We start from the raw sequence: 15,894 nt of genomic DNA, 5'->3' as shown, positions 1-15,894 counted from the left end.
TGTTGTTATACCATTGTGTTGTTACAGCATTGTGTTATAGCATGGTGTTGTTATAGCATAGTGTTGTTATACCATTGTGTTGTTACAGCGTTGTCATGTCATTGTGTTATAGCATGGTGTTGTTATACCATTGTGTTGTTACATCATTGTGTTATAGCATGGTGTTGTTATAGCATAGTGTTGTTATAGCATTGTGTTATAGCATGGTGTTGTTATACCATTGTGTTGTTACAGCATTGTGTTATAGCATGGTGTTGTTATAGCATAGTGTTGTTATACCATTGTGTTGTTACAGCGTTGTCATGTCATTGTGTTATAGCATGGTGTTGTTATACCATTGTGTTGTTACATCATTGTGTTATAGCATGGTGTTGTTATAGCATAGTGTTGTTATAGCATTGTGTTATAGCATGGTGTTGTTATACCATTGTGTTGTTACAGCATTGTGTTATAGCATGGTGTTGTTATAGCATAGTGTTGTTATACCATTGTGTTGTTACAGCGTTGTCATGTCATTGTGTTATAGCATGGTGTTGTTATACCATTGTGTTGTTACATCATTGTGTTATAGCATGGTGCTATAGCATGGTGTTGTTATACCATTGTGTTGTTACAGCATTGTGTTATAGCATGGTGTTGTTATACCATTGTGTTGTTACAGCATTATGTCATGTCATTGTGTTATAGCATGGTGTTGTTATACCATTGTGTTGTTACATCATTGTGTTATAGCATGGTGTTGTTATACCATTGTGTTGTTACAGCATTGTGTTATAGCATAGTGTTGTTATACCATTGTGTTGTTACAGCGTTGTGTTATGTTATTGTGTTATAGCATGGTGTTATACCATTGTGTTGTTACAGCATTGTGTTATGTCATTGTGTTTGTATAGCATGGTGTTGTTACAGCATGGTGTTGTTATAGCATGGTGTTGCTATGTCATTGTGTTGTTATAGCATGGTGTTGTTATACCATTGTGTTGTTATAGCATTGTGTTGTTATGTCATTGTGTTGTTATAGCATGGTGTTGTTATACCATTGTGTTGTTACAGCATGGTGTTGTTATAGCTATATGATCATATTTCCTGTTCAGAAAACATGTGTATCCTTTAGAGTCCTGACCAAGGTTCTGACCATTAAAAACAAGCATTTTGGTTTTACAGTGCAAATGTCTTTGTAGATGGCACATGTAACATCATTTAAGTGGGCAATTAAATTGTACATACTTTTTAATGATACAAACTTAAATTCTAAACCACAGACACATAATCTGACAGTTTTGATTATTAATCTTTTATTTGACCTGTAAATCTCTTTTTAATTCATAAAAATTATGTTTCAACAGCAATGAAAAACATATCTGAATAAGCACATGACTCAAGACTTGCAATTAGGCCTTTTCTCCTAGAGGAACTTAACGACCGTAACCCGAAGCGTGAACATGAAGGAACCTGTAAGGTTTATGTTATATATTCTGCATTTTTTTCTATAGCATTTAACAAACCAGAACATTTCGGATATACATCACTGAAATTGCGACACTGGGACAAGCATTGTCATCATTTGTCCTGTACAGTAGACGACTTGATTAGGGACAGGCAGTAAGCAGTTGACAGAATGGAGCAAAAAGAGTACAAAAGACTATCAAACCCGCAGGCAGTTATTTTGAAATTGAAATTATGCTGTAACAAACTTCCTCGCAGTGCTTATCTTAACACATGTTCTGTTCTATTAATTGTTAAGTCTGTTGTGTTGCTAACAAGCTGTTGCATTCCATCCCCCCTGCTGACAGACAACTGCTTCTGAGGACAGACACCATAGAGGCTGGATTTGGTGTGGATTGTGGAACGATTCTCAGCAAGATGAAAAAACACAATCAAACAAATTCAGGAGACTCCATCCTCATTCAGAGGAACATCTGAATGAGGATGAGTCTCTGGGATTTTTCAGGGTGCAACTCAGGTACATTTGGCTTTCTGATGTGACGTGATGTCATCAGTTTTCAGTGGGGGTTGCTGAGCACTCCATTGTTTGCTCCATCTCCTCTGACTCAGAAGTTTACGATTATGTTGAACCTTTACTCGAACATCAAAAACCTCCTGGATGGCTTTCTTGAAGCAGTGGAAATTGTAGTCAATCAGTCCTGTGAGGGACAGAGAGAAGACAGTGAATATTCTTTATAAAACATAAAAGCCAATTTGGTTTCATTATAAACCAGAAATTAGATGAAGGCCTAAAAGGGGAATTTTACTGATTTTACACAATACTTTTCTTTTTCCCATGACATTTTGGTACATTCATGTCCCCCTCATGATGAATTGAAACTGGTGATCCTCTGATGATTCATCTAGCTTCTCATCAGGTCAACATTTTTATTTGTCAAATAATTTGGCTTAAAACCAAAACAATCTTTACAAAGTCCACAGAGTTACTGCTGGAGGAAGAGACCACGAGAGAGTAACTGCAGGAGGAAGAGTCCACAAGAGAGTAACTGCAGGAGGAAGAGTCCACAGAGAGTTACTGCTGGAGGACGAGTCCACGAGAGAGTTACTGCAAGAGGAAGAGTCCTTGAGAGAGTTACTGCTGGAGGACGAGTCCACAAGAGAGTTACTGCAAGAGGAAGAGTCCTTGAGAGAGTTAATGCAGGAGGAAGAGTCCACGAGAGAGTTACTGCAGGAGGAAGAGTCCACAAGAGAGTTACTGCTGGAGGACGGGTCCACGAGAGAGCTGCAGGAGGAAGAGTCCATAAGAGAGTTACTGCTGGAGGACAAGTACACGAGAGAGTTACTGCAGGAGAAAGAGTCCACGAGAGAGTTACTGCAGGAGGAAGAGTCCACGAGTGAGTTACTGCAGGAGGAAGAGTCCACGAGAAAGTTAATGCAGAAGGAAGAGTCCACAAGTGAGTTACTGCAAGAGGAAGAGTCAATAAGAGAGTTACTGCAGAAGGACGAGTCCACAAGAGAGTTAATGCAGGAGGACGAGTTCACAAGAGAGTTACTGCAGAAGGACGAGTCCACAAGAGAGTTACTGCAGGAGGAAGAGTCCACAAGAGAGTTACTGCTGGAGGACGGGTCCACGAGAGAGCTGCAGGAGGAAGAGTCCATAAGAGAGTTACTGCTGGAGGACAAGTACACGAGAGAGTTACTGCAGGAGAAAGAGTCCACGAGAGAGTTACTGCAGGAGGAAGAGTCCACGAGTGAGTTACTGCAGGAGGAAGAGTCCACGAGAAAGTTAATGCAGAAGGAAGAGTCCACAAGTGAGTTACTGCAAGAGGAAGAGTCAATAAGAGAGTTACTGCAGAAGGACGAGTCCACAAGAGAGTTAATGCAGGAGGACGAGTTCACAAGAGAGTTACTGCAGAAGGACGAGTCCACAAGAGAGTTACTGCAGGAGGAAGAGTCCACAAGAGAGTTACTGCAGGAGGAAGAGTCCACGAGAGAGTTACTGCAGGAGGAAGAGTCCATAAGAGAGTTACTGCTGGAGGAAGAGTCCATAAGAGAGTTACTGCAGGAGGAAGAGTCCACGAGAGAGTTAATGCAGGAGGAAGAGTCCATAAGAGAGTTACTGCAGGAGGACGAGTCCACAAGAGAGTTACTGCAGGAGGAAGAGTCCACAAGAGAGTTACTGCAGAAGGACGAGTCCACAAGAGAGTTACTGCAGGAGGAAGAGTCCACAAGAGAGTTACTGCAGGAGGAAGAGTCCACGAGAGAGTTACTGCAGGAGGAAGAGTCCATAAGAGAGTTACTGCAGAAGGACGAGTCCACAAGAGAGTTACTGCAGGAGGAAGAGTCCACAAGAGAGTTACTGCAGGAGGAAGAGTCCACGAGAGAGTTACTGCAGGAGGAAGAGTCCATAAGAGAGTTACTGCTGGAGGAAGAGTCCATAAGAGAGTTACTGCAGGAGGAAGAGTCCACGAGAGAGTTACTGCAGGAGGAAGAGTCCATAAGAGAGTTACTGCAGGAGGAAGAGTCCACGAGAGAGTTAATGCAGGAGGACGAGTTCACAAGAGAGTTACTGCAGGAGTAAGAGTCCTTGACCGACATTAACAGCAGCCCCGTCTGTGCACACGGCAACCAACTTTGTTGTCCAGTCATCCAAGCCTGTCTTCTGGAAAAGCTTCATAAGTCTGTCTGTTATGGCCTGCGAGGTTCAGTTAGAAACCAGTTCAATCAGTCCAAGAAATTCCGAAGCAAACTCTCCGTTGCTGGACACGGACACAATGTAAACAATCTCCTGCTCGGTTTTTGTGATGCCCCCAAAATTCAGGAGACTGCAACTTGAGTCTCAACTCCCCTCTGATAGTTTGTGCGATGGTCTGCATAATCACGTGAGTTTTTTCCCCAAGATTTACTCCTATAAATCAATAAATGAATATCCTCAGCATAGGAAGACATGGGACGTGCATGTTTAGCTTTATGAAAGGCGAGGAGAAAAATACATGGCTTGTTTCGTCATCTAGCAAGTGGGTGGCTGGATAGTTCTTCTTTACTAGCTTCTTTATTAGCAATAGCTTATGCCACATTAACATGCTCTTTGGTCATTTCATGTTTTTCAAACAAAGGGTGATTGAAATTCTTCGAGCTAAAACGTTCCTGTTTTGTCTGCTACATGTGGATGCGAGCGCCATATTTCTCATCACATTTTGGTGCGCTCATCATTAGCATCCAGCCACGGCACGTCTTGGAGCCACTTTTCAGAAATAAATCTTTTCTTCTGCTCCGGCTTGGATTGCTGTGGTGAAACGTCTTAATGTATTTTGATTTTTGGACATGTCTAGTAGTCTACTCCATTGAGTGTTGACAAGAAAGACGTGTAGACGAAATATGTGTTGTTTTGATGATCTATCAGGTACGCAAAGGCGCGTAGTGACACAAGTGACGTTACACAATCCAGATTTTTGCCGCGCATGCGTACCTGCGTAACAGTTATTTACACCCCTGCCTATAACCCCACTAGAGCAATGCACTCTCAAAATGCAGGGTTCCTTGTGGTTCATGAAGTCTCCAAAAGTACAATGGGAGCCAGAGCCTTCAGCTATCAGGCTTCTCTCATGTGTAACCAGCTCCCTGTTTGTGTTTGAGAGGCAGATGACCTTTCCACATTTATTGATTGGCTCAAAAATGTCTTGTTTGATAAAGCTTATAGTTAGGTCTGGCCTAGTCTTGCCTTGAACCAGTCCCTAGTTATGCTGCTATAGGCTTAGACTACCAGCTGACTTGCATCAAATTCCTATCTTCTCTTCTCTTCTCCTCTTCCTCTCTATCTTTATGCATTTATGCCCTCTCATTACATTGCATTTAGTTGATGCTTTTGTCCAAAGTGACTTACAATAAGTGCAAACAATCATTAGGATACAACTCCAAACAGCAATAATCTTGCAGTACATTAGCCTCAAATAAGTGTAATCATTTTAAGTGCATTGCAATAGCTTCAAATAAGTCAATCCAATGTTAGTGCATCATACAGACACGATAGAATAACAATTCAACCATTAGCTTAAAATAGGCAAACCAGAGAAAAAAGAAGAATAAATTAAAAGAATATATTTGTAATTTTTTATTTTTTTCAAGTAGTGAAGCTGCATTCTGGATGAACTGTAGAGGTTGGATGGCACATGTAAACAGACCAGCCAGGATAGAGTTGCAGTAGTCAAGGTGTGAGATGACAAGATCCTGGACCAGAACCTGTGTTGCCTTCTGGGTGATATAGTGTGTGTGTGTGTGTGTGTGTGTGTGTGTGTGTGTGTGTGTGTGTGTGTGTGTGTGTGTGTGTGTGTGTGTGTGTGTGTGTGTGTGTGTGTGTGTATATCTGCAGGAGCCGGCTGTTGCAGTGATGCTGGCATTGAACAACAGTTGGTCGTCCAGTGTCACACCAAGATTCCCTGCAGTCCGAGTCAGGCAAACAACCGATGTGCCAATATTGATGGTAAGGTCTTGGATGGGAGAGCCCTTCCCCGAAAGGAAAAGCAGTTCGGTCTTGTTGAGGTTGAGTTTCAAGTGGTGTGCAGACGAAGGCGAGATCCGTGCCTCCACCTGGGTTTCAGAACCGGGAAAAGACAGAATCAGTTGAGTGTCACCTGCGTAGCTGTGGTAGAAGCCATGAGAGTGAATGACAGAGCCTAATGAATTGGTGTACAGAGAAAAGAAGAGGGGACTCAGGACAGAGCCCTGAGGAACCCTAGTGGTGAGTTGACAAGGGTCAGACACCTCTCCAAGTTACCCTGTAGGTGCGGTCTTTTAGGTAGGATTCAAGCAGGGAGAGAGCAGAGCCTGAGACTCTCAGTTCTTGGAGGGTGTAGAGGAGGATCTGGTGGTTCTCTGTGTCAAACGCAGCAGAAAGATCCAGAGGGATGATAACAGAGGAGAGGGAGGCCGCTCTAGCAGCATGAAGTTCCTCAGTGACAGTGAGGAGGGCAGTCCCATTTGAGTGGCCTGCCTTGAAACCAGATTGGTGCAGATCAAGAAGGTTGTTCTGGTGAAGGTCAGACTAGAGTTGATGTTGAGTTGAGAATTGAAGACCGTAATATCAAGTATTTTGGAAAGAAATGGAAGAAGAGAGAGGTCCGTAGTTGTTCACTTCAGAAGGGTTGAGTGCGGGTTTCTTTGAGAGGGTTCACTCTTGCCTCTAAGATTGTTTGGAAAGCAACCAGTTGTTAAGGAAGTCTTAATGAGATGGTTGAGAAAAAGAAGGTAAGGAGCAAGAGACAGGAGAAGGTAAGAGGGGATAGGGTGCCCATAGGATGGTTCTGGCAGCACGCACTTTTCTGCGTCATCCAACCACGGAGCTGGAGGGGACTGGTGAACCTGCTGCAAGGTGAGAGGACAGCGAGAGTCCAGAGAGGAGGACAGGGTAGAGAGGAGAGTGTCTGTGGCAGAATTGGCAAGCATGAGTGAAAAGGAGTCAGGAGAAGGAAGGTCCGAGAGGACAGCTGAGGCAAGAGAGGAGGGAGAGAGGGAGAGGAGGGAGAGATGGAGTGAAGGTTACGGCGGACAGGTACATTATTTACGAAGTTAGGTTTGTTAGATAGGGAGAGAGTAGGATATGAAAAAGTGATCAGAGATGTGAAGTGGGGTTACAGAGGTTCGAGGTCGAGCAGTTTCTGGCGAATATGAGGTTGCGGTTGTTACCAGCTGTGTGAGTAGGTGGGGACGGACAAAGGGAGAGAGCAAAGGAGGATAGGAGAGATAATGAGTCTGTTGACTTGATTCTGACTGGATGTTGAATTCACCAAGACGTACGAGAGGACTGCCATTTTCAGGGATGTTGGACAGGACAACGTCCAATTCCTCCAAAAACTTGTCCAAAAGACCTGGAGGACGGTAGAGAACAACAATGTTTAATGTAACCGGCTGTGTTACAGTGACGGCATGAAATTCGAAAGACGAGGGAGTAAAGTCTGTCAATGGGTTGAGAAAAAAAATCAATTTGGGGGAGATCAGAAGACCAGTGCCACCTCCTCGGCCAGTGGGTCAGGGTGAGTGGGTGAAGGAGTAGGCTGTAGAGAGCGCAGCAGAGGTGGACCATACTTAGACCAGTTAATGTTGGCTGTGCTTCCCACTTATTCTCCCACGAAAACTTTTGCGAAATAATTCTGTCTTTGTCTTCCTGAGTCTTTGTCAGATGAGGCTGCCGCTACAGCAGTGTTAGCCACACCCACTACAATCAGTCGCTCAAATGGTTAGCAATTGAAACTCACTCAACAGCTATCAAGACTAGTAGTAAACAAAGTATAGTTTTAGCAGAAAAACCTATTAAAAGCAAATACACTTCGTAAACAATAGTATAACAGTCTAGCAGAAGACCCTTCTATATTCAGATGCACTCATGCACTCTCTATCTGTATGCACTCGTTTCATCTCTTTCTGTATGCATGCATGTCCCATAAATGCATGTTACTAACTTCACCCACAACGAACCCAACACTTAAAAGTAAAATGATTTAAGCTCAGATTGTATTTTCAGCTTTCTTAGCACTGTTAAATGTATCTTCCAACTGCAGTTAGTTGTGCACGTAACTTTAAGCTTTGGATGTTTCTTGCTGAAATCTACCTTCAGGTTTTTATATACCCAAGCTTGTACGTTCAACTTTTTGTCAAAAAAACATATTTTCAAACAAAGGTCCTTATTTCATGTACTGATGATTTAAATAAGAGAGTTTCATGCAGATCCAAGCTGTACAAATACTACAAATTTATGTTATGTAATTGTTATTTTTACTTCTGGAACCACGGGCACCCATCATAGCTCCTCCCAATTTGCAATGCTATAGCAAGTGCTTAGCTCAAGTAAAGGAGGGCATAGTGAACAATTGTTAGAAGACACAGCTAGTTTCTATTGTGCATGTAAATGTACTGACTGTAAACGGACTGACCTTTTCTCTCAAAGCTTTCCTTGCGGAGGAAGCAGACTATGGCCAGGAACTTGGTGACCTCCTTCAGGTACATGACTGTAGTGTTGTTCAGGTGGATGATGGCCATAGACTCCTTGTCATAGGGTAAACTAGCTTCACTGTCTGTCAGACTGAAGGAGAGGAGACAGAAAAACTTCACTGAACTCCAGTGAGAAAGAAATAATGCATAATCTGAGATACAACACTGTCCCCGTTTCAAACACAGTAAGGACTTCTATTGAGGCAACATTTTCACAGGACACTCGCAGGAAAACTCATGAAGAATGGATTGCGCATAATTTGCAACCGCTATCTGCCCTATCTCATGGTCCGATTCTCAAAAGATATTGTGCTTATTATATAACGGCACAAGTAAGGCCATAAAGTTTTGCAGCACAAGTTCAACTCGGTCAGTCCTCTGATAAAAAGTCCCGTTTTCTGCTGTAGAGAAAGAAAAGCAAACAGGACCTGCTGATTACATTCTAACCTTGTATTCATTTTGAAATCCACGTTTCCTCTTTACATGTAACAACAAAACTTTCATAATTTTAGGACATAACCTAAGAAACAGAAATCTCATTGAGAAGTGGGAACCATTCCATCTGCAATCCTGTTGTCACATTAGCAGCAATATCTCCATTTCCACACCTCCTGTCAATGTGAATGGATTACATTACATTCATTTGACATTTTTATTGAAGGGCATTCACGTCCACACAAACAAGAGATAGATGTTAGCAAAAAAACACATCCTTCTCAAACAACAAATAGCGGATTCAGTGCTGCTCTAAATTCGTTTGTTTTTTAATGGGGAAAGATGGTTTTCAGCCTGTGGTGCAAGAAAGGCTGTGCAGGGAACTTCAGTTCATTTCACCACTATGGGGCCAGGACAGAGAGGAGACTTACGTGAGTTCCTCAGAGTGATAAATGTTTTGTGTTTTAAACAAAATACATTTTTGTAAAACAAACAAAAATGTTGGCCAAACAGCATAGTACTGCTAAGGAGATACTAGACACACTAATGAGAGAATGTCACTCTTCTGGACTCTCACAGGATTGTCTTCGACAAAAACACTAAAGTGCAAAAAATATCAAAAGCAGAACATAAATATTTGTTGATGCTTGTGTTTTATTTCTCAGTACCAATACAACTTTAATTTCTTTTTCAGTTCAGGTCTGTTTTTCATTCCCCAACCCATGCAGCGCTTTGGTTATTTAAGTCTCAGTAACTCGTTGAAGTCATATTGTAAAGAATCATTCAACTATTGACCACGATGACCAGCTTTATCTTAGTGTTTGAGACGGTATGCTTAACGGGACATAATGGATGAATGTTAACTGTTACTGGTCACTTGTGTAACTGACTTAATATATCTCAGGACTAAATGTTCTCCATCAGCATACTGAACTGTACATTCAAGGATTCAATTACTTTTAAAGTAATGTCAGTACCCACCATACTGTGTTTGTGAGCCAGTTTTAGTTGTAGTATTTAGTGAATGATAAAATGTTTTTGATAATATTTTGCTCAGGCAGCTTCATGAAGGCAAACAGACAGCACCAAGCTGCACTTCTGTTCGTTTTTAGTTGCTTATATCTGTACCAAACTCAGCATACAGTAGAAATATGCTAAAAAGCATCTCTATACAACAGCTGCAGTATTAAATGTTATTATCAAAATAAATAGTCATACTTAATCTCATATTTACAGTACATGGCCATTGGACTAAACGTCATGGATGACATAAATTGGCTCAGAATAGTTGCATTGCTCCACAGATTGCACAGCTAATGTGAGTTTAGAAAAAAGTAAATTCATCATTGTTGTCAAAGAGAAAAATAAATAATTACTGACACTAGAGTTGGCCAAGGAATATCTTTAGTCACATTTGAGCTTTCCAAGTGTGTAGCATGCCAGGTTTCTCCTGCCAGGAGAGGAGTATATTAATTAAATGAGGTGAAAAAAGAATCCATTTACTAAAGCCTCTGATTAAAGATCATATCCCAGCTGTTTTGCCATGATAATCATGGCAGCCTTCTGTACAACAATGTGCTGTTTTATGAGCAGGTCCAGCTGGTACCTACAACACTTCCACACTTGTTAACTAAACAATTCCAGGACAGAGGTTACTTCAGCGGAAAGTTACGGTTAAGTAAATGGTGTGTATAAAAAGAGAACATAATCAACAGACATCTGGCATCCACCTCTATTCAGGGCAAAATTAGCAGCCTTCAGCTACACATTCTGCAACACAGCTGTGATGGGCTAAATATTCACTTACTTCAGGCCAAATGTGGCCTAGTTCAGATAAAAACCCAGCTGTGATGCCAAAGGTGACACACACACTCACACACACACACACACACACACACACACACACACACACACACACACACACACACACACACACACACACACACACACACACACACACCTCCCTTATTATGTTGACATCAAACATGGGTCAAACAAGGATCACCTGGCCCAGGTGAGGCATCATCACCATACGTCACTCTAGAATTAATTGTAGGCAGTTCTATTACATGTTATTGTGTTGCCCCAACCCACGTCACCAAATGTTTTTGGGTTTTGAACCCTTTCCATCCAAGGCCTCTTTCTTAGATTCTGTCTACACAGTGGGTCAGTGATCCCTAGGGGTCCTGAGAGGTACTGCAGGGAGTCCACTCAATTATTATTTGATAGTCTTCTTCTTTTTTCGAATATGTATGAAAAAGCACATAACATGAATCCAACATATTATTAGTAAGTATGAATAGTTAAATAAAAAAACATTTATTTTACACAACATTGATGATAGTCTTACCCGTGAATCCAAGTGCAGTCACTGTGCTGCACCTATCTTTAATGTCGCCAACAAACAAGTTAGCTACGGCTATGTGTTACTGATTGGCTAATTATTTATATTATTATTATGTGTACGGACATTCCTGTGAGACACAATGGATCGTTTTGCAGCGGCTGAGCCAGCCCTAACTATAAGCTTTATCAAAGAGGAAAGCTTTAAAGGTACAATGTGTAAGATATACCAGAATTTATACTTAAAACACTAAAATAACTAACATTATCAACATAATATGAAGAGGTAACAATGTTGGCATTATGTCAAAGACATCTATGTGTTGTGTTGCAGACACAGAAATTAGCATGCTAAATGACTAGTGCCACTCTCTCATGTCTTGTAATACCACTTCTGCCTCTAGAGGTGATAGTGAGTCACTGTAGCTCCAGTCTTCCTCAGTACAGAGGGAGAAGTACAGCTGCTTACTTTCTTATATTCGTAGCTTCAGTTAGCAGTTAGCTGGAGTTCAGCCACAACACAGAGGAACTGCAGGTTGCAGGGCTGGAGCTTGTTCTGGCTGAGCTCAAGTCTCTTTGGCGGCTAGCGAGTGCCGGCTCTTCCGACCTCTCTCCTCCCCCTGCTCTCCTGGCTGCGCCGCCACCGGGAATACAAGACGAATATGCGGTCGTTTTCTAGTTTCTTCTACCTTGGATTTAGTCCGATAAACAAACTAACGTAACGTTACACCGACTACAGCCCCAGTTATCATTAGTCCCCGGTAAACACAGATGGATCAGCCCCACGTGAAGATTATGAATAAATGTATATGCAATACACAATATAAAGAATACATTAGAATACAATAAATATGGCAAACTATTACACTGCTAAAATATAAACATTAGAGATTGGATGGACCTAATTTGAGGTGAAATATTACGCCCCATTTCTTTGATTTTACAGGGAGCCAGTGCAGAGAAGCTATTATGGGAGAAATATAGCCTGATAAACAAGGAATTACAATAATCCAGCCTAGATGTAACAAATGCTTGAACTAGTTTTTCTGCAGTGTTTTGAGTCAGGATGTTTCTGTGTTACTGTTCCCCGTCCTTCAGTACTTTTTGGTCATTATCCAGAGCTCAAGACCACAGAGAGATCATTTATATCAACGGCTAAATTAATTTTTCTTTAATTAAAGGGAGTCTGGTCTCACACTGGTTCCTTAACATCTGGATGGAGCTTGGAGTAGAACCGCTGCTCCTTGACATTGAAAGAAGTCAGTTGAGGTTGATTGAGCATGTGATTAGGATGCCACCCGCTAAAGGTTTTCTGAGGCACAAGGGTAAACCCAGAAGATGCCGGAAGAATTATAGATATCCCATCTAACCTGAGAATACCTTGGGATCTCCAGAAAGTGCTGGAGGATGTGGATGGATACACGGACATCAGGTATAACTAGCTTTCTGCATCTGTTTGTCCATGTAATTTTATCAAATGCCCATGTCTGTAATGGTTACATGCGGCCCAAGATTTACAAGCATAGAGACCTTACGTACGTACAATTGTGTGAGCGCTTCCAAGCAATTAGACGCCTAATGTAGTATAAACAGAACTGTGTGGATGTTTGGCACATTCGCCTGTTGCCAACAGGATCCTGACCAGATGAGTGGCAGAAGATAGATGGATGGATTCTGTTTTTGACACTTATGTGTTGCCAAATGTGTTTCTCTATTTGGGTTTTGTCTATTTGCAGGGTTTTTTCTAAATGCAATGCACTGTATGCAATGCACTGTATGAAGTCAAAGTGATTAAATATTTATAAATTTTCTTGCCTGTTCATAAGTTGTAGAGTGCTGAGAACTATTAGCCAGAGGTTGGGAAACTGAAAGATCTTCAGACAGATATTTATTTGATGAAGCTGAAGGCAGCTAGAATTTCACCCAATGGGGAGTGTGTGTGATCTGTGTTCTCTTACTGCCTTTGATGTTAGAAGCAAGTGAAATAATGACAGGTGAGAGTGAAAGTGAGATTTCTGTGGCTTGTCTGGCTAATCTTCCAATACTGCTTTCAGCTGCAGAACATACTTGTTCAGAAATATAACATTGGCAAGCCAGTTAGCCTGTCAAAGGAAGCTGGGATAGAACATTTCTGACAAGAGTGAAATATTAGGACTCTTGAGCAAAGTAAAGAATGCACAGTGTGGAGTAGTGGTCCAAACTTCCAAGGCTATATGTTTACATGTTAGCTGAGCTGACAGAAACACAGCAACGAGGCTAAAAGCTGAAGAACAAGCTAAAGAGGGCATAAGGGACCTTTTTGAGGAAATATAAATATTTGGGCATCTTTTTTCATCTTTTTTAAACAGGATGTAACAGTTTTTGGACTATCCTAAATTGGTGTTTCACACCGTCATCTTCTGTGGTGACTGGAGAATGAATATAATAATAATATTTTTTATAGTGTTAGGCATCAAGGTGGGTAGCAACAAGTAGTGCTGTGATCTCCAGTTAGCAGTAAATACATCCATGGCCACTAGAGAACATTAATATAAGGGTTCTGTCAATACAGGATATACATGTATCCACAGATTATTTTTTGCATCTACAAATCTATACTGATAAAAATTGAAAAATCAATTATATTACATCTAATATTATTTATTAATTTGAAACAACAGCTCATAGTCATGTACTATACTTAACATAACCCTATGTTAATGCCTGCGAGGATATATTCCATCCACACGTTACCAAGGTAACTGATGTGTGCAGTTACAGATGAAGTAATGGATTACAGGCTCCATGAGTTTGGAATATTCTCCAGTTTTTCTCATTTATTCCTTTCACTGCTTATAGAATGATGTTTGTCAAGGCCCTGTCACACATATCCGTATGGCAGAAACGTATGCCGGCGCATACGAAATATCGGCAATTTATTTATAACCTTTATTTTACCAGGATATGTCTCATTGAGATTAAAAAATCTTTTTCAAGAGGGTCCTGGCCAAGATAGGCAGCAGCATAGTTACAGACAAAAAACAGTCACAATCACAACACAATCACCACATTAATTAAAACACAGCGGTCTGCTTCAATGTCTTTAAGAGTCGCTTTAAGTCTGTACAGAGAGACCAGCTCTCTGAGTTTCAGCTCATTTTGCAGCTGGTTCCAGGCAGCCGGAGCAGCGTAACTAACTTACGGACTTTTGGGACAGTTAGAAGAAACAAGTTCTCGGAGCGAAGCAGATATGGTCCACTACATTTCCGACTAATGTAGATCCTTAAAGGGCCTACGAAATGATAAACATGAATTTCTACTGATGATAGTAAATGGTATTTGTGTTGTAAAATGATGTGTTATTTATGACACAATGATCGCAGTATTTAATAAATCATGATTTAGTATGTCGACCACCGATGTTTACATTGCCGTTACCGGAAACACCCAACGCCGTGTTCTGACGTCACAAGTATAAAATAGTCCATGAGTTGAATACACAGACATACACAGGCAGAAGCGGCAGAAAACGGCAGACGTGGCATTGTCGGACTCTGGCTCGGATATTTCGACAGAATCAAGTGACAGTGAGTCGTCACTCGTTGCACCTTCAAGAAGAAGAGTTTATTGAATAGGATGCCGGTGTCGTGGATTTAGATCATTGGGGGCGAGTTTAACGTGGTGGAAACAGAGCATCTCGAGACACAGTATTCAAGATGGAGACAAAGACGGGAGCGAACATGTGGATGATGGTGACGGTGGATCCTGGATTTGGCGGAGATCCTGTGCGACAACAGAACACAAACATGTATATACATTGAACTATAGTTCATAGAACTTCTCAATATATAGCAAATACATCATAATAAAACGTAACATTATCCTCGATCGTAAATAGATCGCAAGCTATCCTATATCGACTCGCTAGCAAGCTATCGATAGCTTGCTAGTGAGTCGATAGCTTGGATTCCTTGAATTGTTATGAACCCGACAAGCTGTCCGCAAATTGCTCGATCCCTAAATATTGAATTACTTCTCTACTTGGACACATCGACGTCTGTAAAGCTTGATAACTTGATTCTTTCTTGAAGTTTTTGTGGTTGAGGTTCTATCGTTGTGTCTGATGTCAAACGTCATAACAAGTTGCTACTAGATAAATCCGACCTCCGTACGACCATTACAGGCTTATGAGCTGCTTACGAGCTGCTTACGAGCCTGTTGTCAAACACAGACATATAAAAAGTATGAAATTAAGATGACGTTAATATTGGCCTTTTTTCTGGATATTGCATATTGTGTACATGTCCTTACCACTCTTCTTTTGTACATTTAGGTGTACATGTGAAAACTGTACAATTATGGAAGCAATTGAAGAGCTGCTGCCAAGAAAAGGATGTCATGGAGGAAGTCAATGAATATGAGGGACATGGTGCAAACATAACCTGCATAACAGATCACCCAGGATTCAAATCAAATTGTCTGGATGTTTGGGTGTTGCAGACAGCCTACCAAAGGTATTCGAAGAGGGACAGACAACAAGCAGGTGATCAGCCACGTAACGAGTAAGTTACTTGTGTAATGTGTAGAGCTTAGAAACTTTGATGTATTTTTGGGAAATCGAATGGTCACTTTGGCAAAGTTACAGAATACATAGATAAATAAGCAAATAAGGTTGAAGTGATTACCATTGACATGTATTATCTTGTA

The 15,894-nt window shown here is 41.2% G+C and overlaps 1 protein-coding gene across 1 annotated transcript in view; it reads right to left on the bottom strand.

The window, feature by feature from the left end:
• Positions 1-1,279: 1,279 nt before the first annotated feature.
• LOC115027354 (ras-related GTP-binding protein D-like) overlaps positions 1,280-15,894 on the bottom strand; it is a 28,234-nt gene continuing 13,619 nt past the window's right edge. Inside the window, 3 exon segments of the mRNA XM_029460633.1 lie at positions 1,280-2,031; positions 2,033-2,144; positions 8,373-8,521. Of these exon segments, the coding sequence (XP_029316493.1) occupies positions 2,004-2,031; positions 2,033-2,144; positions 8,373-8,521 (289 nt within the window). The 3' untranslated portion in view covers positions 1,280-2,003.

The sequence above is a fragment of the Cottoperca gobio genome, chromosome 22, assembly GCF_900634415.1.
Source record: "Cottoperca gobio chromosome 22, fCotGob3.1, whole genome shotgun sequence".
Taxonomy (NCBI): Eukaryota; Metazoa; Chordata; class Actinopteri; order Perciformes; family Bovichtidae; genus Cottoperca; species Cottoperca gobio.
Note: the sequence above shows the minus strand (reverse complement) of the source record. Positions and strands in the feature narration are given on the sequence as shown.